The following is a 22,997-nucleotide window of genomic DNA, read 5'->3' as shown; positions in this document are numbered from 1 at the left end:
TACTTTAACATTTGGTGATATTGGGTACCCTCAGGCATCGACAATATACAATTTTTTTCAGTCTCAAATTGACTCTTGTGGTAGGAATGACTGTAAATTGGCCAAATTCCTCTTTCACGATAAACATGATTCATATTTATGTTGCAAGAGTGCTAGTGTATAAATTAGCTACGTGTAGACATGTCCACTATGCTTTGATTCTATGATGATCAACCATCAATTGCAAGTGGTAATCAAGGATCCAAGGTGTAATGTTACTGTTTCCACTTCAATTTTATGCATCGCTCTCAAATTGTCTTTTTCAAGGTCGTTGATGCAGGGACATAATTTTATGACATACGCACTATGCGGGGACAGAATTTTATGACATACGCACAATGCTCTATACCATGTGTGAAAAAATGATATGCTTTTTACGTAGGGTTTTAACTTAAATCTTAAAAATGTCCACAACTTAAAACGGTAGTGTCTTCTGTCTTCTTCTTGGCAGTTCATTTATTTTCTTTATTTGCATGCCCAAATGGAGAAAGAAATGTGGGTTAATATGATAATAATACTAATAATAGAGCTATATGCATAAGGATCATGCGCAATGCTGGCAACAGGCCAAAATTCATACTATCTGACTCTGTGAAAAAAGCATGGAATATAATGTGGGGGTTGGGTCACTGTATATTCTAAGTATTCTTTGAATTTTAATACTTTACTATCTCAGTTGTATTAAATTTAACCTAGTTGTTTTTTGTACGTGTGTAAATATTTTGAATACTGAAATATTATCTAAGAACACTTTACTATGGCCCCCTCATTTATTTTGTATAAGTTTGTCTTGTGTATGAGCGAGTAACATTAATGTTAAGGATATTACAAAAGTTATTCACGTCCAATTTTAAATTGATAAGGAGCTTTCCTTCTGCGCTGATTTTTTGTTCTTCCCTCTTCTTTTTCTACATTTTCTTCATTGGGGTTTTTCTCTTTAATTATTGTTTTGGGATGCAGTCCCCATCAGTCATTGTTTTCCCATCAGGTTGTGCTGGATTAACAGGTAAATATATTTTTTACATGGAACTGTATGGTACTCTGTATATGCGATTGTGACCTCATGATATAGTTAGAAAGGCCGAACAAATTTTGTTGCCACGGTCCCAACTTCAAACGACAATTGTGACGGGTGCACAATAGCTAAAGACAACACACCCGCATTGTCCTGACAGAGTAGGGATTGGATGCTGGCTGGAGGACCATGTTTCGGAAGGCCGAAACCAAACTTCTGTAAACAGTTTTTGTCATGCTAATGATTAGAAGGTTTCAATCATTGGTTCTGGTGTTTTTTTTTTGAGCTGATTTTGTTAAAAGTGGTGGAGATGTAAATGAAGGGAGAAATGGCAAATTTATAGACAATTTGTGATGGTTTAGAGAAAACCGTCGTTATTACCGACGGTTTTAAAAACGTCGCCGATCTACATCAGCGACGGTTTTATGAACCGTGGCTAGATTGGTGACGATCGAAAAACCGTCGCTAATAGCGAGGGTTTAAGCAAAAACGTCGCAAATTGTCTATAAATTTTCCATTTCTCCCTCCATTTTTTCTGCTCCGCTTTTCTTCTGTGATAAATTTTTCTCTCTTATATGATTTTAGTTTCGAGTTGAGGCAAGTTTTTTAGCTTCAATTCTTGATAAATTTTTTAGTTTTGTTTAAGATCATGAATTTTGTTAGTTTGTAGTGCAGGTCGTTTTCCAGCTGATTTTTTTGTGCGTGCACAGTGCTCCGGCATCTTCTACGGTCAGATTATATGTTTGTTGTAGATTTATACATAGTTTAATTTATTTTTATTTCATGTTATTTAGAAATTAAATAATATATATTACATGTTTGTTATTAAAATATTATATAATTTAAATGTTCAATTAATTGTCAACATTCTTAAATCTGTCTACTTATGTTGTTGAATGAGAACTATGCAGTTCGTATAATAATTTTTTTAATTAATGAGTAAATAATAGCGATTAAGTAAAATACTTCTTAGTTATTATTTTGTAGGATAAAATGGATAACGATAAAAATTGGACGTATCCTTGGTTGGAGAATGGATTTCTAACGAATTTGATTAGCGACGGAAAAAACCTTCGCTAATCAGAAAATATTTTTGTAGTGACTTATGTTTATTAACTCTTCGTATTTTCAATTTTGAATACACATATCTTTTAAAACATATACAGTCAGGATATGTGTGCATTAGGACATGTGTATTGAAAACACAAATGGTTAATATATTATTTTTTCCAAATGAGGATTTTTGCTTCCAAAGATTTCACAGCCAATTAATCTCATTTATTTCCAGTAACTTTCTACTCAAATCTTTATTATTATTGTAAAAAAAAGTCATTAATTATTAACGATTAAAAAATTGGTGTTTGTCCAAGTATTTGTAAAGCCCAATAAATAGTGGTCATTTGCCTGTTGAAACCCTAACTGCAACTCTTATTATATAACCAGGTTGTGTACTTTTCATTTTGGTAATTTCAAGTGAATTGTGATTAGGATGATGATGTGCTGTCGTTGTGTCACCAAACTTAAATTCATACTCTTTAAATAAAATTAGTGTAATGGTGACCAGGGTCGAATCCACGGGGAACGGGGGATGATTTCTTTCGAGAAAAATGCAATTAAAAAGGGGATTTTTGTATATGAATTAAATAAAATATTAAACTAAATTTATCCAAGAAATGAAAACAATAAATTAAAATGATAATTAATCAATTAGAATAAAATGAAGAATTTAATATGAAAAAGATCTGATTTAAGGGAGTTCTACTATTTAATCATATCATTGTTCATCGGCTAACAAATAATTTATTCAAGTTGTTCCAAGAAATTAACCTTAGAATTATAGGGATAGCCGCTAAAATTCTTGTGTTTTTCTAAATTAATTGGCCGAACCCAGCATTCCGTCAAAATTTATCAATAACCAACTGGGCACTTTAGTGTTCCATATTAATTAACGATAGCTTTTAGATTTGTGAAAACAGTTAATCCTGAAATCTAACAACTGAGATAACTGCAATTGATAAATTTAGTTTTATTGATTTATTTAGATTAAATATATTATGATAGCACAACATATCTAATATGTGCTACTTGTGTATCAATAATTCATGAAAATTACGGATCACTGAATTCATGGTTAACAGTAGAAAATCTTATATCGAATTAAATTGTCAGATTAATCAATATACAATATTCATAGAATTAAATCATAAATCGACAAATATTTGGAATAACAAACATATTAAATATAAGAATGAATACATCACAGTGATAAATTAAACAGTGAAAATAACCCTTAAACCAGACTAAGAAATTAGCCAAGCATGTTTTGGTATACAATCTCCATGAAATTAAAATAAGAATAAAACAAAAGTGTGAAAACTAAATTCAAAGGAAAAATTGATACGCACAAATCTCCATCCACCTTTTCGAGATGCAGAAGTGGAATTCTTATAAAGTGTGGTTATGCCTTGTTAGAAGACATCTTCTGCATAATGGTAACAAAACTGTACTATTTTTTTAAAAAAAAAACAACAAAAACGAAAAAAATAATCAAAATAATAAAAACCAAAAAAATTTGGGTTGCCTCCCGAAAACGCAACTTTTTTACGTCGTTATGCTAGACATTCATTCTTTCTTATTGCTCATAGTAGTTCATAGATGTTCACTTTGTCTACTTTATTCCACTTGAGTATTTTCATAGCAAATTTCAGCATATGTATGTTTTCTTTGAATTTCTTGGAAATCTCTATCCCTTGAATATTTCCTTCTTTTTTCATGAGTACATGCTTGGGTCGATCTGGAGGGAGTTTTCGCTCAATTTTAGATGTCTGTGAATCATAGAGAGAAAATCTAGTATTAGAATTTTCAGCATGTCTTTCAATAATCTCCTATAAATCATTTTTATCTACAAATTTTGAAATTTCTTGTGACAAGTGATGAGCGATATCAGGAGTATTAGCGATTAGCGATAACAGGAGAATTGGAGATGTAAATGCGACAATTTGCGACAGTTTAGAGACAACCGTCGCTAGTACCGACTGTTTATGGTTTTATGAACGTTGCTAGATTGGCGTAGTGCCGTTCTACAAGCCATCGCTGGAGATAAATGCGACCCTTTGCGACAGTTCCGTTCTACAAGCCGTCGCTGTAAATAAATGCGACCCTTTGCGACGGTTTAAAACAGTCGTCGCCATAGCCGACGGTTTGGAAACTGTCGCCGATCTACATCGGCGACTGTTTTATTAACCGTCGCTAAATTAGCGACAATCCTTAAACCGTCGCTATATGCGACGGTTTTCATTATACTGTCGCTAATACTTGCGACGGGTTAGGCAAAACCCGTCGCCATTTGCGACGATTTTATCAAATTTCTCGCAAATTGCCTATAAGTTTTGCCATTCCTCCCCTCATTTTTCTCCGCTCCTTGTTTCTGTGATAAATTTCTCTTTTTAGACGATTTTAGTTTCGAGGTGGGGCGAGTTTTTTAGCTTTAATTCTGGATAAATTTTTTAGTTTTGGTTAAGATCATAATTTTGTTAGTTTGTAGTGCAGGTCGATTTCCAGCTATTTTTTTTGCGCGCGCACAGTACTCCAGCGTCTTCTACGGTGAGATTATAATTTTGTTGTAAATTTATACCTAGTTTAATTTATTATTATTGCATGTTATTTAGAAATTAAATAATATATATTACATGTTTGTTAATAAAATATTATATAATTTAAATGTTCAATTAATTGTCAACATTAACTTTTTTTAATGTGTCTACTTATGTTTTTGAATGAGAATTAAAGAGTTTGTATATTAATTTTTTTAATTAATGGGTAAATGATAGCGATCAAGTAAAATACATCTTATTTATTCTTTTGTAGGATAAAATGGATGATGGAAACTGGATGTATCGTCGGTTGGAGAATAAATTTCTAAATAATTCGATTAGCGACGGAAAAAATCGTTGCTAATGAGAAATTTTTTTTGTAGTGACGTATGATTATTAACTCTTCGTATTTTCAATTTTGAGTACACATATTTTAAAACACGTATAATCAGGATATGTGTGTATTGGGACATGTGTATTGAAAACACAAATAGTTAATATATTATTTTTTTCCAATGACGATTTTTGCGTCCGTGGATTTCACAGCCAATTAACCTTAATTATTTCCAGTAACTTTCTACTCAAATATTTTATTATTATTGTAAAAAAAAACTTTAATTATTAACGATTAAAAAATTAGTGTCTGTCCAAGTATTTGTAAAGCCCAATAAATAGTGGTCATTTGCCTGTTGAAACCCTAACTGCAACTCTTTTTCTATAATGAGGTTGTGTACTTTTCGTTTTGGTAATTTCAAGTGAATTGTGATCAGGATGGAGGAGCCAAGTTCTAAATCGCGAGGAGATCTCCATGGGTTAAGGTGTCAACATTGTGCTGGCCCCCTTTCGAAAGAGATGGTAAGTCACCAAAAACCCTTTTGATTACCCAACGAATTATCCTCAAAACTAAAATCCCAACTCTGAATTCCACAGGAGACCAGTGACTGGACTGTTTCACCACTCATCAGGGACAGCTTTTCCATGGTGTGGATCGCCATTTTTGTATCTTTTTCCTATTGCACTCTATTTTTTAATCGGACTCGTGATCTTTTATCTTTTTTACTTGTCGCATTAGATAGGATCAGCCGTTGGAGGCACGGCAGGAGCTTTTTATGGTTTCAACCACGGTATGAATGATGTTATATCATTTCGTATGATTGGTTATTATGTTCTGGGTCAAGACACATAATTTGATTTGAATTATTGATTTTTCTGCATTGACTGTGAAACGACCTCTACTTTTTTTTTTTTTTTTATAAATCATAAATCATAAACTCGAAAATACTAAATAAAATAACTTATCATACTATAAACCATAATAATTTAACAATTCGAATCTCAAGTGCATAAAATAAATCCTAAATCTTCAACTAACCAAAAATCCTACTTCGACCTTTAACAGATCAATTAACAAATAAAGCATAAAAATATCTCTAATAAATTATTAACATAAATCATTTAAATCTTTTATCTAACAAGCTAGTACGGAAACATAAAGGTCCCTCGGAAGTGTACTGCTGCACTGGATCCACTCAATCATCAGCTCCTCCCATATCTCTTTTAATCACATGGGCTTATTTCAAATAATTATTTAATTCGAGGGTTTTCAATTAANTAAGCTTAAATCTAATTTTTCATAATTTTATTCGGCTTAATTCGAGGGTTTTCAATTAATTTTAATTAACGATTCGTGAGGCGTTTAATTTCCGAATAAATTCAAAACTTTACACATAACCTTTTTATTACCTAATCTACACTTGTGAGCCATGAACCAACCCCGCGGACCCATGGTTCCAATTTTTCTTATTAAATTCTCGTTTTTGACCCTTACTCGAACACACCGAGCCATCTCCCTATTTACTCGAGCCATGGTCGAGCCACCTCGAGCCAAACCCGAGCCAACCCATCTAGGCACCCTACTGACCTTCCCTGACCCAAATAACCAGAACCTAGCTCGCTCAAACACTCCTGGAACCAGACCCATAGCTGCGCACCTTGAAGCTATCCACGCTCAAAGACTCCTAGCCAACCTAGGACACTTCCAGTCGAGCCACCACCGAGCCCACCTGACCCTATTCGACCCTGGACCACGCCCAGACCCAACCAAGCCCAGCCCAGACCTTTGAACCCAAGCAGCGAGCCATCTGTTCGAGCAAACAGTAGCCGCGCATGAAGGTGCTTTCTCACGTTCCAGCCGAGCCAGCAGCGAACCCAGCCGCACCATCCCCTGGCCCCGCTCTTGACCCTTTATAGGACCAACCAAGAGCTACCCAGCCCTAGCAGCGAGCCCCCATGGCCGCTGCTGCCCTCATAAGCCGCGCGAGGAGTCCTTGCTCTAAGGGACTCCTCCTAGGTTGCAACCAAGGGCTAGGACTCTTCCTAGCCCTGATACACGACCCTAGCCATGCCCCAACCAGCCCTGGCCGAGCCCCAAGTGACCATGCATAGTAACCGACCCTAGAACCAAGTGCAAACCCCTTCCAAACTCACGGCCCCTCTCCTGGTTTTCCCTCGGTTTCAGCCTTATTTTTCCTTTTAAAATAGTCATGTTTTAACCATATTTCATCATGTATTGGCAGCGTACTCGTTGGAAATCATAACGTGTTTCATATTTGCGTAAAAACATCGTATTTTTTAAAATAAACGTTATACCGTAAAAATATTCAAACACCTAATTTTTTTCATGCATAAACAATTAGATCATGCATATTATGATTTGTATGATGTTTAAAAGGTTTTAGAAAACGTGCCTTCGCGTTTATAACACTCGAATATTCAATCGTCGGCGAGGGTGCGAAATTGGACGACCGGACGACGCTTTGATTTCCTTCTCCTCCTATTCTCGAAATTTGTGGTGTGTGTGAGTGTGTGTTTTCGGCTGATGGATGTGACTTATGAGGTTTTTGAAAGCCTAGGAATCCTATTTATAATTTAATCAAGATGTTAATGGGCTTTGGTTTTGGGCCTTTATGTTTAGGAGCAATTGAGCCTACTTAAAATAACTAAAATGGGCCCAATACTCTTATTTAATTACTCTGATAAAAAAAACTCTTATTTAATTAAAACATAAAAGTTTATAAAAATTACTTTTCATAAATAATGCATTTGATATTTTAAAAGTCCCTTGTTTGCCCAAAACCGGCTTCCCGAGAAAAATCGAGTTCGACTCGTAAAATAATTCGAACTCTAACATTTTTAGAAAAATTAAATCGTTATTAATCATATTAGGAAACCTTGGAATTATTTAATGAAAAATAATTATTCTTGTTTTGGTCGTCTCCGGTCTCATTCCCCTGCCTATTATAGAATATTCGGGTAAAATCCTTCAATTTCGTGAAATCATGTCATATAATCATTTAATCATGCAATCATACCTTTAATCAATTAATAATTATCATGCAAGTATTTAAAAGAAATTAAATAAAACAATTAAGGAATTGAAAATAATTTGCATGCATGTGGTTTACGTAGGTTTGGTTTTTCGGATGTTACAGACTGATTTGTTTTAACTATGTTGATTGGTGTATTAATTTTTTTATATGTGATTGGATTTATTGTTAATTTGGGATTGTGTGTATTATACCATATGAGAAAATTTCTTCGGTTCTTTACAAACTCTTGCAATTTTAATGGAGATTTTGTGTTTAGATTCTCTAATGTCAATCCTTCTACAGCTATGCCGTTTGTTAGGAGGTGGATCAAAGGACCTATGTGGTTACATTTCCTCATTGGTGTAAGTCTTTTGCTGTTGTTGTAGAAGTTGGTGTTGTAACCGTTTGTTTTGGAACTTCTTTTCTCTTGGTATGGTGATGGTGGGTTGTGGATTACCATCATTATACTCAACCGTGGCATTTTTCTGTGCTGCTATATGATATGCATTCTATGCTTATGTAAGGACAAGTAATATTAATTGATGTTTTTAGTTGGAAGTACTTGAACATTTGGTGATATTGGGTACCCTCAGGCATCAACAATATACAATTTTTTTCAGTCTCAGATTGACTCTTGTGGTAGGAATGACTGTAAATTGGCCAAATTCCTCTTTCACGATAAACATGATTCATATTTATGTTGCAAGAGTGCTAGTGTATAAATTAGCTACGTGTAGACATGTCCACTATGCTTTGATTCTGTGATGATCAACAAGCAATTGCAAGTAGTAATCAAGGATCCATGGTGTAATGTTACTGTTTCCACTTCAATTTTATGCATCGCTCTCAAATTGTCTTTTTCAAGGTCGTTGATGCGGGGACATAATTTTATGACATACGCACTATCCTCCATACCACGTGTGAAAGAATGATCTTCTTTTTACGCAGGGTTTTAACTTAAATCTTAACAATGTCCACAACTTAAAACGGTAGTGTCTTGTGTCTTTTTCTTTGCAGTTCATTTCTTTTCTTTATTTGCATGCCCAAATGGAGAAAGAAAGGTGGGTTAATATAATAATAATGTTAATAACAGAGCTATATGCATAAGGATCATGTGCAATGCTGGCAACATGCCAAAATTCATATTATCTGGCTCTGTGGAAAAAGCGTGGAATATAATGTGGGGGTTGGGTCATTGTATATTCTAAGTATTCTTTGAATTTTAATACTTTACTATCTCAGCTGTATTAAATTTAACCTAGTTTTCTTTTTGTACGTATGTAAATATTTTGAATACTGAAATGTTATCTATAAACACTTTACTATGGACCCCTCATTTATTTTGTATAAGTCTGTCATGTGCATGAGGGAATAACATTAATGTTAAGGATATTACAAAAGTTATATACGTCCAATTTTAAATTGATAAGGAGCTTTCCTTCTGCGCTGATTTTTTGTTCTTCCCTCTTCTTTTATATGTTTACTTCATTGGGTTTTTTTTTAATTATTGTTTTGGGATGCAGGCCCCACCAGTCATTGTTTTCTCATCAGGTTGTGCTGGATTAACAGGTAAATATATTCTTTACACGGAATTGTATGGTACTCTGTATATGCGATTGTGACCTCATGATATAGTTAGAAAGGCCGAACAAATTTTGTTGCCACGGTCCCAACTTCAAACGACAATTGTGACAGGTCTTGTTTTGTGGGGGGGTTTTCTACAGTGGTAGAGGTCGGGGGTTTTGATGCAACACTACTGGTGACTGTTCTGAATAAAAAAAATGTTCCTGTTGATAGTTGGATGCTATTGATGGAGTGTTGAACTAGATTTTCATTTGGCTATAATTCGAGAAGTTGTGTAGTTTGCACAATAGCTAAGGACAACACACCCGCATTGTCCTGACAGAGTAGAGATTGGATGATGGCTGGAGGACCATGTTTCGGAATGCCGAAACCAAACTTCCGTAAACAGTTTTTGTCCTGCTAATGGTTAGAAGGTTTCGATCCTTGGTTCTGATGGTTCTGGTGTGGTTTTGTTTTGAGCTGATTTTGTTAAAGGTGGTGGAGATATAACATAATGGCATATATAATTAATAAAAAATGGCTAAAAGTGTAACATTTTTTCACAAATTATTGTGTTCTTTTGGTGCCGGCTACTTATTTTTTGTACAAGAAATAAGCCATAAGTTCTTGATTTTGGTTTTAATTTTAGAATGGAAACTGACATGTAAAAGATGCTCTTAAGCACATTTTCAACAGATGGTTTTAATTTTTGTTTATCGTTTCTAAGTAAATGATAGTCAGGGTTATTCCTGTGAGCCTGTTGAATGGCTTCCATCAGTTTGTTCTTGCATTGCATTTCCGTTCTCCAAGCAGGAAGAGAAATAGTGAAGAATGCAGGGATGTTGGGTTACTTTTGAAAGGACGATGCTGTTTACTTTTCTCCTTTTCAATTGCCATATTTTGAAGACTCGTGTAGTTGTCTGACTTCAGAATTCTGATGCTTGTGGTCATTATTTTACGCAGGTGGATCTATTCCGGCACTTGTTCAACTTGCTTCTTCATCTTATCATGCAGTTGTGTCATCTTCACCATCGCCACCGCGTTCATCCTCATAGCATTAGGAAATGACTACGTCTTAAACTGCTAAACTTCTTCACTGTGGTTTCCAGAAGAATCAGTTGTGGCGAGAGGTCTGGCTCATTACCCTGCTTGCACTCGATAGTAGGATCATTCGTACCTTTCATCCACTCAGAACAGTATTAACTACTAATGCATATAAGAAGGATCGTATATATATTCATCTCATCTGCGCACACCTGTATTATTATATGAAACATGTACTTGGTATTGTCATATAACATACAAAACTCTTCGATGTTTGATTACAAAGTTGCGAGATGTCCATTTGGTCAACTTTTTGATGGACGCAAATGTTCAAGCTGCTAAAACTGTGATCCTAGCATGTTTCCTCGCATATTGGCATCTAATTTAGTCGATTCTTATTTTTTTTAAAAAAAAGGACAGGATCCGATCTACGAAAAACAAGCTGACCAATTCTTGAATTAAGGTAGCAAGTAAAAGTTTTCTGAAATTCTTTTTATGAGTAGAATTTTTTGTCAACATAATGTAAACCATTTATTAACTGTGAGTCCCTGGAATCATACATGTATGAATTATGAGTACAGGTTTTATATGTTTAAAATATATCAAGTGGATGCTTCTTACTTGTGGTACTTTGAAAATGGGACCTCCACGCTTACTGATATCTTGTATCCCGATGAAGTGATTTCTGCCTTTTAGTGCAAAATACATGGATTCAAACAAAAAATTCACATGTGATCCATTGTAGGCGTGCACCTCATTGGGACCGCTGCCATGTGCCACTTGCGCTGTCTCGTTTTCCTTGGGGGCTAAACCACATGTGAAATTAGGTCTACGTACACACTCAAATGTCTCGCTTTTTGTATGAAATTTATTTAATATCTAAGCATGCATGTATAAAATACAATGTGATTTTTATTTTATTCGTAAAGGGTATTGCTCTCATTCTTGCATTTATTTAGATCTTTCGAGCATTACGCCTTCCCATTTCACCCTCAAACAGCAAATTCTCCGGCTCTGAAATTTATGATATATATATATTTATTTATTTATTGCATACTTTGACCAAATGTGCAAGCTAGTATAAATTCAAGATGAGTAACGAACATATTGTCAATCATATCAATGAGTCATGTGACAAATTAAATATTTTGTTGAAAAATGTAGCACCAAGTTTTTCATGAAGTATACATAATGAAACCAACCACCTTTGANTATATCAAGTCAGGGAGAATCTTGAAACTACTATAAAACATTATTTCATTATCTTGAATTAATTAATATGTGCACCATACAAAAAATTTCGACAATATCCCATCACAAAACTTGGAGCAATACAAGCACACACCATGAATACAAATAGCAAAAGACAGCTCTTTGGACAAAATTGATGCAACTGTCGTTATATAGTATAGAAAAACTCAAGACTATTAATTCTCCAGCATATCTCTACAAAATAAACCAAAATCGAGAACTGAAATCCAATAATATTTGAAACACAAAATGAATAATGTATCAATCATCTGTGACAAACACATTTATAGTGGTATGCGCTGTTTATCGGATCGTTACCTTCAACCGGAACTTGCTCAGCTCTGCACTTATACTTGCATCCTCTGCATTCATTGTAGGTGCAGGTTGGAGCTACCGATCCAATCAAATATCTTCTTGGATTGCCCTCCTGCATAGAGTATCAACATGAGAATCGAACAACTTTTTTTAAAGAATGTTTAGACGAAATTGCGATTTTCTTTGCCTAACCTTGAGATACAGTCCTCCTTCGTTTGCTGATTTTGAGATATAATTATAATAAGCATTACTCACACCTGCATTATGTTATGAATCATATCATTACATTCAACCATTTTGGCTACGTACTAATTGTAAAACTAAACATAGATTAATTCAAAGCAATAATTTGATACGATTAAAGAATAAAAAGAGAAAATGTTGCAAAAATATAATAACCATGTAGGGGCAGAAGCAATAATATTGCAGCACAAAACAAGAGGAGGAAGAGCAAGATATAGAAGTGATGTTTTGCAATATTTGCCATAATCTTGCCTTATTAATTTGTATAGGAATATATTATGTTTGATGAATGGAAGTTTAAAAGGAGATGAAGCAACAAAGAAAGCAGGAACAAGAAAAGGGTTGTGGTTGAATATCGACCATAAGGAGATAGACTGGTTATAATAGATGCACTAGTACTGAAAAATATAAAAAGAAAAAGAGAGAAAAAACAAAAAAAAGGTCCCCAACTGACAAATTTTGAATTTTTTTTGTCATGCCAAACGCTAGATTATTCCATTTTCCATCATTTTTTTGCCTCATGTTCAGCAATATCTTACAGCTTTATTTAATATTTTTGTCCTCGTTTGCATGAGGGAGACAGGACCGATGACACTTGATCATAAGAGATTAATTATGTGAAAAATTGTTCAAATTTTACATAACTCTTTTTATATTAAAAAAAAAACACCACGAAAATATGCTAAATCATCCTTGGATTAAATAATTTTGGTATCACATTGTCAAAAAAAAGTTCAAATTTTATATAATTTTTTTTAAAAAAAATTAAAATATGCTAAATCATCCTCGGATTAAATAATTTTGGTATCACATTGTGATAGATTAGCATAGGCGGGTCAGTTGTAGAACTATAGATTTCAGCTCGTAGTAAAAAAACATGTGATCCTATGTATGAGATGATGTGATTTTTGTGAAAAGATTGAAACGAGGCCTGAGTTTTTTTTTAAAAAAAAATTACAAGAGTATATATCTGATCCTATTAGTATATGGATTACTTGCCATTGTACTTCATAACCCAGAGTATAATGTCTGAAGTAAATATAATAATTTGTTTATTTAGTAACGTGAAATTATTAAATAATTAACTATATCAAAAGAATGATTTAAAATTTGGAGATGACGTAGAAAACTCAAAAATATGGAAGTTTCATGTTTTGAATTTTGAAAATTTTGATTGTTTTAGTGACCTGAATGGATATATCAATGTTGAAAATTTAAATATTATATATTATATTAGTATATTTTATTAATATATATAATTGTTTTTAAAAAGGAGGCATTCCATTAAATCGACATATTCATTTTTCAACAGAGAAGAGACACTACAAAAAAAAGGCTAAAGACAACGGTGAAAAACCGTTGTCGCAGGTCTTGTAAAACCGTTGTTAAAGGCCATGTGGTTAAAGGGTGTGTTCAAAGACAACGGTGAAAAACCGTTGTCGTAGACGTTTAAAGACAACGGTGAAAAACTATTGTCGTAGGTCTTGTAAAACCGTTGTTAAAGGTCCCGTGGTTAAATAGTGCGCTCGAAGACAACAGTTTTTCACTGTTGTCTTATGTTTTATTTGCGACGGATTTTCGAAAACCGTCGCTACGAGTATCTAAAATTAGCGATTGTTTTAACATCCGTTGCTAATTTAGCGACGGTATACAAACTTAATCTGTCGCTAATATTTTCAGCAGAATAAAAAAAATTACTTCTACAATTTAATAAATATAAAAAAATTACAACATGACAATGTTAACAATATTCATGATCTTAAATACACTTAAAATTTTACAAAAAATTGAAGCGAAAAAACTACGAAAATCGTATAAGAGAGAAAAATTTTAAATGTTGTGAAGAGGTGTGGAGAAAAATGGACCGAAAATGCAGATATTTATAGACAAATTGCGACGGAGTATGGTAAAACCATCATTATTAGCGACAGTTAATCCTAAACCGTTGCTATTAGCGACGATTGTTTATTAAACCGTCGCTATTGGCGATGGTTATGATAAAACCATCTCTAATAGCTACTGTTTTACCAAAATCCGTCGTTAATTTAAAAAGTGCGACGGTTTTAATAAAACCGTAGTTAAATTTAGTGACGGTTTTGCTTAAACCGTCGCTAAATTTAACGATATTTTTATTAAAACCGTTGTCGTAGGTGCGTTGTTGAACGAACAGAGACATAAAACGGTTTTATTAATAGACAACGGTTTTAAAAACCGTTGTCTTAGCTACATAAAAACGCACTCATAGATAACGATATTAATAACCGTTGTCGTAGCTATTAGAAAAACCCGTTCATAGACAATGGTATAAAAACCGTTGTCGTAACCCATAAAAGACAACGATTTTAACAAAAACTGTTGTCTTAGCTAAATAAAAAACCAGCACAACCGTTGTCTTAGCAACCAAAATGCACGCCCATAGACAACGGTTTGCTGAAACCGTTGTTGTTGACCCATAAAAGACAACGGTTTTTAAAAAAATGATGTCTTTGACAAGGAAAAAATTCACAAAGACAACGATTTTCGTTAAAACCGTTGTAAAAAAGAAAAAGACAACGGTTTCTGATAAAACCGTTGTCCTTTTGGGTGTTGTTGAATGTGGAATTTCTTGTAGTGAGATAGCACAGAGAAATCAGAGTTTTGATTTTTGGTTTGACTTTTTGATTTATTGGTTTATCCAATCATCAAACCGACTTCAGTTCTGAGATCGTTGACACGAGATAGTGGAGGTATAAGTTTCATATTTATGCCGATGTTTGAAATTCTTCAATTTTTGGAATAAATCAGATAAATTGTTAATCATACAGAAATTGAAGATTGTTGGACAGTGTATTATTTTAACGAAGAATAGAAGATTATAGTTATATTATTTGGAAATTTTTTCAATTTATTATAAACAAAAATTTAATAATTATATTGAAATTGAGGCATTTGTTAGCTATTATTAAATCAAATTATATATTCAGAATCTGCAAAGTATATGATATTTATTGATATGAAATTTTTGTAGTTTAGCGTGTTTTTTATATAAACTATTTGTAGAACCCAAAATCAGTACATGTAAACTCATGCATTATATTAAATTCTTAAATTATTTATTTAATTTTAAAATGATTTTTAACGATGCATGATTTATGATTTGCATTATTTTAAATTATTACATGTTTATTTGATGCACGTTAAAACGTTTTCTTGAGTTTAATGCTTCAGCCGAATATTCGATGTGGGATCGGGAAAAGAGACCGGTGACGATTCAGGCGATTTATGAATAATGTGGTATTTTATTTCAAGTCAAGAAAATTGGTATTTTAAATGATTTATGAAATTTTAAGAATTTTAAAGCCTAATTTAATTTATTAAATGATTTTAAGATTTTAAGCTTTTCAAAAATACTAATTTGAATAGTTGGAGATTTTAAATCTTAAAAATTTGACACATGTATATTTTTATCAAAATTAGGGGTTCTAGTATAATCAGTGGTAATTAATAGTATTGGGTTAGTATTTTAATTAACATGTTAATTGATTATTAGCTATTTTTATTAGTCTAATTAACCCCCTAATTAACTCCCTAATCAACACACACATTCACACGTTACACACACCCACACACCCATCGGCTGCACACACACACACACCTTGTGTTTTCTTTTGAAAGGAAAGCCTAGGGTTCTTGAGTTTCTTTTTAGCAGCCACCTCTCATTGAAAAATTTCTGTAGATTCACGCTCATTTTCGAGCAAGAAAACATGCAGCAAGCGTCTCCCGGTCATCTCCCGTAATCCACCGCGTCGATATTCGTTATCTTTGTGCATTTTAACACAAAGATGTATAATCTTTCATTTTTCGCATCAATCTTATGATAGTAGATATTTTGATGCATATTGTGTGTAAAAATCCGTATATGTTATGCAAAGTTTAAGTAATGATGTTTGGAACGATTTTTAAATCTCAAAAATGAATCTGCTGTCATTTCGAATCCTGTAAATTTTTGGTCGGTTTTCTTGAAAAACTTTCAACATATAAAACGTATTACTTCTCGATATCTTCAATTTAACAATAAATTCGTAATTTTTGGTCAAGAAACGAGTGAGTTAATATTATTCTTGTGCGACTGCTCAAACCATGATGCTATCAAAAATGTGTTTTCATGTTTTCTCGAGGTTTATTGGTTGCATGCTTCGTTGGGAACCGTTGAGTGGTTACTGTTGCGTCTAGGTATGTCATGTGTTGTGATCAGACGTTATTTGGTTTTTCGTGTCGGGTCGGTAAGGCTTGGTTACAATAGAAGTCGTAGGGAAGCGATTTATGCCGAATTTCGGGTTCATGGGATTGTGACGTGTTGTGGTTGTGTTTCATTGTTTGAGGACGTTTGGGGCTGTAGCCGTGAGTGAAAAGGTCCAGTAAGGTACAGAGGTGGGGTAGGGAGGAGTGGTTCGAGGCTGGTCCGGGTGGAGTAAGGATAGGGTAGAAGATGAATTCTTTGAGTTTGGTTCGCACAGGGTTAGCGCCGCAGCACTGTATTTTGAGTGCTGCAGCGCCTGTGTTACGCGTGTCTGGTGCCGCGGCGCTGCCCCTATGGCGCCACAACTCTAGCTTTTTGGTGCATGTAGCGCCGCGGCGCTGGCACGCAGTGAAAAGGGATCGGTTACGGTGCCCGGATGCACAACGGAAGTTTCAAAAATCATATTTTTCATGAAGAAAATCGAGCACCTACTAGTTGTGTGTAGCAAATACCATAAAAACACAAAAATGACATTCATAGTGTGTTTAGTAATTTTACCTATCAATCACAAAGATTGATTATTGGCTCCAACCAAGTTGTAAACAAATTGGCTCTTGAAGGTAGACAATCTACAAGCTTCTCTTGAGCACTCCTTGCTCAAATTCCTTCTTTCCTTCAAATTAGGTCCACCACTAACATGGTAGATCTATTCTAATTTTGCACTAGAAAAATTAGAGAATTTTTCTTTGAGAATAGTGTGATTTCATCAACAATTAAAGAAGCAAAAATTGGAGAGAATATTGTGTGTAAATTTTGGCCATCTTGCTTGGAGAAGAGAGGGAGGAGAAATTTTCTTGGTGCTTGAAAAAGTTAAATTGCATGTGAGAGACATGCATTGTTTATTGAAAAAGTTGTCTCCCAACTATTCACCTCTCCATGCATATCATTTGGGCTTGTAACATTTACAAAGCCCATAGACTTTTAAATATCTCAAACACGTTTGAGATCAATTAAATCTTTACTTGAATTTACTCAAACCCACTAGTTGAATAATTATTTCCAATTGGGCTCTTCAAGACCCAATATTATTTAATTAATTCAACACTTGAATTAATTTAATTATTTGGACTATACTAGGTCCACTAGTGTTTAATTAATTCAACACTTTTAAGTTAGTCCATAATAATGTTTATGAAAATCACAATTTTCAAATACATTATTTATTTGAGTTATCTTTTAATTTAGGAACACTTCCACAAATTAAAAGTTGCATTCCCCATAATCCTCTTATATAAGTCATACTTCGATTTTTCTTTGTGCTTATAAACTCATTTATAAGCCGTTCAACATATTGAACTATTTTACTTCTCAACAGGATCTAACAAGTTAGCACTTGTGTGACCCTCAATGATTCAATGATACAACTAGCCGTGGGTTCACATCTCAATGTGATTCAGTACTAAACATGTCTTTATATGAGCACACCCCAGTTGCTTCATTCTTATTTATCAACTCCTTGATAATAAAAATGTCATAACTCAAGTCATCTAGTATCCAAACAATCATGTTAAACGCCTAGCAGCATCGCTTACATGATTCTCTAGGTATCAAATGATAGTGCCTGCAAGAACCAATCTATTACGGTTAGGGTACAGTACAATTCTTTCATCTCATATATCCCGACCGATTCGACACTATTGGTATATCGAGAGCTGTCAAATAATCGATACTATGTGTCATGTCGTAGTTGCATCGATTGTGTAATCTATGAAACCCCTTTCATAATTACCACCAACACTCTGATCAGAGATTTCAAACTACATACACATATGATATCTATACCCGAAGGTAAACAGTGAATCCTCGACTACAATGCATCGACTCCTATATGTTTCGACAGAACACCCAACCTTGTCACCTGATGATCCCATGAGAGTCGGTAAACAAGTCAAAGTGCAATGCTAGCATATAGAGTCTCAATGTTGTCCCGGGTCATAAGGACTAATGGTGTACAATCATAAACTAGGACGTTTCTACTCGATAAGTGGAAACCACTTGGAAAGTCCTTTATGGGGGGTTGTTCAGTGCACTCTACAAGGAGCACCTATCTGCATGCTCGGACATCACAATGTCCCCTACCAATGAAACATGGTACTCACATCGCAAATACTAGTCTCAAGTTCGAGCGGCCTTTATCTTTCTTAGTGGCGGTTGAATCGACTAGGAACTGTTTAGAATATACAATATTCCAAATATGAGTTTCATGATGCTCATCATATGAGCATCTCATATTCTTTCTACTATTTGTATATTCAAGGACTTTATCTATGCAACTAGCATGGGTATACAGATAAAGATGTGCCAAATCAATAATTTCAAATATTATTAAAATAAATATTTTTTATACATAGAGTTTAAACATGAACTCTCGGCTAACACTTGGCTCGACGGGCACCTACTCCAACACGCAGCGCCTAGGCGCTTACCAGCACTGCAGCCCCACATTGCACGGCGCCTAGGAACTAGTCCAGGGATTTTTGAGCTACTATTTTAGGTTGTATTGGTCTGTGTCTTCCATTGCTTGGGAAATGTTCATACTCCATATCAGGATTGTTTCAGGGTTCGATGTCATTGTTTAGAATGATGATTAAACATGGTTAAGTCCGGAGTGGTCTAGAAAGTCATAAGTTATTTAATTACTTCGGGAGTGAGTACGATTGGTACGGTTAAGTTATGGATCTAAGTTGCATGAATATTGTGTTAGTATGTGCAGCAGTAGCCCAAGCGAGATCCAACGAAGCCATCAACGCTAGCTAGGTAAGAATGTTCGACGTGCAAAAGATAATATTTTATGTTTTTGAGATATGTGATTTGTTTTGTGACCAATTACGTTACGGGTTTGGAAGCCGAAGAACGTGTCCGGGGACCTCTCCACCTCGGTAAAGCATGATCGGGTTTTGATCAGGATTGGGAAGCGGTAAAGCATGACAAGGGACCAATCCATCCGGTAAAGCATGACCGGGAATCTTATGTATGTGGCAGTGGACATCCCTGCCAACCCAGTACTGTGGTTTAGTCTGATTAGGCGCATTATGTTATGGGTCACTTGCTTTGAAACATATCTGTTGGAACATTTCATGTTCGCAATCTTGATTTTGATGTTAACAAAACTTGTTATTTTGTTTCTAATTATTTATCGTAGTGCACAGGATACTGAAACTGATCAGAAGTCGAACTGATTAGTTATCTCGCCTAAGCTAAAGCTTTCGAGAACGTCAACTAATAGTGCCAACTGATTGTCCAAACTTAATCAGTCCAACTAATGTAACAAAGAACAGTTCAACTGATTTATCAGTTGTTAGGTGATTCAGCAGAAAACCTTCAGAAGCACGGCCAGCTGATGAAGAGCTCAACTGATGGAAAGCCCAACTGACCAGTTCAAATGAATCAGTGAAACCATTTCAGCTGACGAGCCAACTGATTTCACCAAACCTGTTCAAGACCAGTTCTACTGACCATTTCAGAGCATCAGTTAGGAATCAATCAGTTTGTTGAATACGACAAGCTTATTCAATGGAATCCAGTTGTGCGTACTGGGTAAAGCATTTGTATTATCAATAGTACAATAAATGAACGTTGCAGCAAAGATTAAAGCCGATAGATTCCCAAAGGTATGTCAGAAAAGTCAAGACACAAATCTCAAGGAAAGCATTCAAGCTGCAACTGATACAATTATTGAGTCTCACTGTACGATCAGTTTCTCGCCTATATATAGAAGATCGGTGAAAGCGAAGACACATAATATAAGAAATACAAGTGTGAAAAGGGCACGCTTAATTCTAATCAGCTTACAAGAAGCAATCAGTTCAGAGGAACACTTCAACGTGTTATCAGCTTAGATTAGAAGCACATTTCCCTCAGTGTGTGGGAACACCTTTCCGGTGTATTCCTCGTTCAGTTCCCACACACACACACACACACTCACTCTCCACCACCAAAATACAGTCTTGCACAAAGACGTTAAACTTGTGTATGTAGTCTTTGACACACAGACGTTAAAGAAGTGTTGGCTGAAAGGTGCTTCCTTCAGTCTAGGCTAGGAGTTCAGATTAGGCAGTAGCGTAAGTCCTAAGCTGAGTGAGTTTGTACAAGTTGTTGTATAGATCAAAGTCTTTTAGTGAAACCTACCCAAGGTGGTGGAAAGGGTGACGTAGGAGCATTTGAAGTCTCTGAATATCCATAAACATATCTTGTGTATTAAATGTTTAACTATCATTTTCTAAATTGATTTGATCAGTTCGAGGTGTTATCAGTTTATTTCATACCATAACTGAACCGATATATCCCAGAACTGATACTCTGCTTTTCAGTTATTCAGTTTACATAAGTTAAAATGATTTCAAATATAGCAGCTTTCTTCACGAAGGATTACTTCGAGTTTTTTCTACTTGGTTTTAAACTAAACTCGATTTAATTAATCGGTGTTAACATTCTTAGAACACGAGCTATTGCAGCTCATTGGAGAATATAATGTTTGAAGCATCTCGAGGTGCTGAACACACGATCCTTCAATTTGTATCAGAGCTAGTTGTTCTAAGAAGAACATTTGAAGAAAATTGTGTTTTAAATTATTTTACTTTAAAATAGTTTAAAATGCTATTTAAAAGTACTTTATACAATTTTCAAAGCTATTTTAAAATGTTTATCTATCTCTCATTGTGAAGGGTTGAGAGGATTGCCTTTGCAACTAAAATTATCGCCACTTCTCTCGACTCCAAGCTTTGGGGTTTTAATCAGCCTACAGGGACTAGAGTCTTACATGTTGGCTGTTCAGCAAAACTGTTCAGAAGACAGGGTTTCAGATACAAAGCCTTCCAGGTCAGCTGTTCTTCAGAAGAAACTTAGCCATGCTTGGATGTTGGTTGATTAAAATGGAACCTAATCACATCAATATTCCGCCGCTTCATTGTCATACAGATAATCAATTCAGATCAGCATCAGTTAAGCTCAGTTTGAGTCAGCTCGACTAGTTGGGTAGTACAGAGATCTTGTCCAAGGCAGCTAGCTGATCTACTGACAAAGAGACTCAAGGTCGTTGCAGCACTTCAAAGAGTTCAAGGCAACCAGTTGTTGGTATATTCAGTTCGATCATGGATAAACCAATTGATATTTGATGTTGTTTAAGATATGCTATTGTAGTAACAATTTCCCTTAAATTATCGATGTACTTAAATGTGTAATACAAGGGAGATCCATTTGTTTAAATAAACATCATATTTATCCAGTTGTGTTCCCAAGTGAATGAACTAATATTTCCAATATCTCTTACCTGAAATGCTTGAATGATTATAACCTCTAAATGGATGCTTAGATAATTAATTGTCAAAAAAGAGTTTTTATATTCAGTTGTTGAGGGGGAGTTTTTTGACCCTCAAACTAAATTTTTTTTTAAAAAACCCATTTTAAATTCATTTCTTGAGGGGGAGCATTTAACGATGGTTATGAAAGGGGATCGATTAAGGTGTTTCAATGCGCAACGGAAGTTTTAAAATTGTTTTTCAACGAGGAAAAATTCGAACACCTCACTAGAATGTGTAGCAAATACAAAAACACAATATGACATTCATAGGGTGTTTTAGAAAATATACCTATCAATCACAATGGATTGATGATGGCTCCAACTTAGTTGTCAAACAACTAAGCTCTTCAAAGGATGACAATCTACAAGCTTCACCTTTCTTTTGGACTCTTTTCTTCAAATTAGGTCCACCACTAACAAGGTAGATCCACTATAATTTTGCACTAGAAAAATTAGAGCATTTTTCTGTGAGAAGTGTGTGCTTTCATCAACAATTGAAGAAAGAAAAATGGAGAATTTTTGGCTTCAAATTTTTGTCCAAAGGGGATGGGGAGGAGAGAAGGGAAGACTTTTCTTGGTTGTGGAAAAAGTTAAAGCCAAAAAGTTACATGCCAAGCCTTGAACATTGAAAAAGTTGTCTCCCAACTCTTCACCTCCCCATGCACATTCTATTTGGGCTTGTAACAATTACAAGGCCCATGGACTTTAATTTAATTGTCTCAAACAAATTTGAGACCAATTAAACCTTACTTGATTTTACTTAAGCCCACTAGTTTAATAATTATTTTTAATTGGGCTCTACAAGGCCCAATGTTGTTTAATTAATCCAACACTTGAATTAATTTAATTATTTGGACTCTACTAGGTTCACTAGTGTTTAATTAATTCAACACTTGAATTAATTTAATTTAGTCCATAATAATGTATATGAAAATCACAATTTTCAAATACATTACTCGTTTGACTAACTTTTAATTTAGGAACACTT

The 22,997-nt window shown here is 34.6% G+C and overlaps 1 protein-coding gene across 3 annotated transcripts; it reads left to right on the top strand.

Annotated features, from left to right (window-relative positions):
- The first annotated feature begins 1,279 nt into the window (after positions 1 to 1,279).
- LOC140991477 (uncharacterized) lies at positions 1,280 to 11,513 on the top strand. Of its 3 annotated transcripts, none has more exons than XR_012177919.1 (8): positions 1,280 to 1,305; positions 5,418 to 5,502; positions 5,578 to 5,628; positions 5,720 to 5,771; positions 8,319 to 8,377; positions 9,539 to 9,584; positions 10,542 to 10,739; positions 11,368 to 11,513. XR_012177919.1 is itself a non-coding variant. In XM_073461443.1 (8 exons), exons 3-8 carry the CDS (start codon positions 5,419 to 5,421, stop codon positions 10,631 to 10,633), a joined length of 384 nt encoding a protein of 127 aa, XP_073317544.1. In that variant the 5' UTR covers positions 4,478 to 4,521; positions 4,599 to 4,657; position 5,418; the 3' UTR covers positions 10,634 to 10,931. The 3 variants fall into 3 exon arrangements, 2 of the variants coding, with proteins under 2 accessions (XP_073317543.1, XP_073317544.1); XM_073461443.1 differs by lacking the exons at positions 1,280 to 1,305; positions 11,368 to 11,513 and adding exons at positions 4,478 to 4,521; positions 4,599 to 4,657 and having other exon boundaries at positions 10,542 to 10,931; XM_073461442.1 differs by lacking the exon at positions 11,368 to 11,513 and having other exon boundaries at positions 10,542 to 10,931.
- Positions 11,514 to 22,997: the final 11,484 nt, after the last annotated feature.

This window comes from Primulina huaijiensis, chromosome 13 (genome assembly GCF_012295235.1).
Source record: "Primulina huaijiensis isolate GDHJ02 chromosome 13, ASM1229523v2, whole genome shotgun sequence".
Classification (NCBI taxonomy): domain Eukaryota; kingdom Viridiplantae; phylum Streptophyta; class Magnoliopsida; order Lamiales; family Gesneriaceae; genus Primulina; species Primulina huaijiensis.
Note: the sequence above shows the minus strand (reverse complement) of the source record. Positions and strands in the feature narration are given on the sequence as shown.

Bases quoted from the DNA above. Each gene is read 5' to 3' on its own strand.
- LOC140991477 (XM_073461442.1), top strand. The intron at 5,629-5,719 runs GTGTGGATCGCC...TTGTCGCATTAG, and splicing joins TCAGGGACAGCTTTTCCATG to ATAGGATCAGCCGTTGGAGG. The intron at 8,378-9,538 runs GTAAGTCTTTTG...TTTGGGATGCAG, and splicing joins GGTTACATTTCCTCATTGGT to GCCCCACCAGTCATTGTTTT.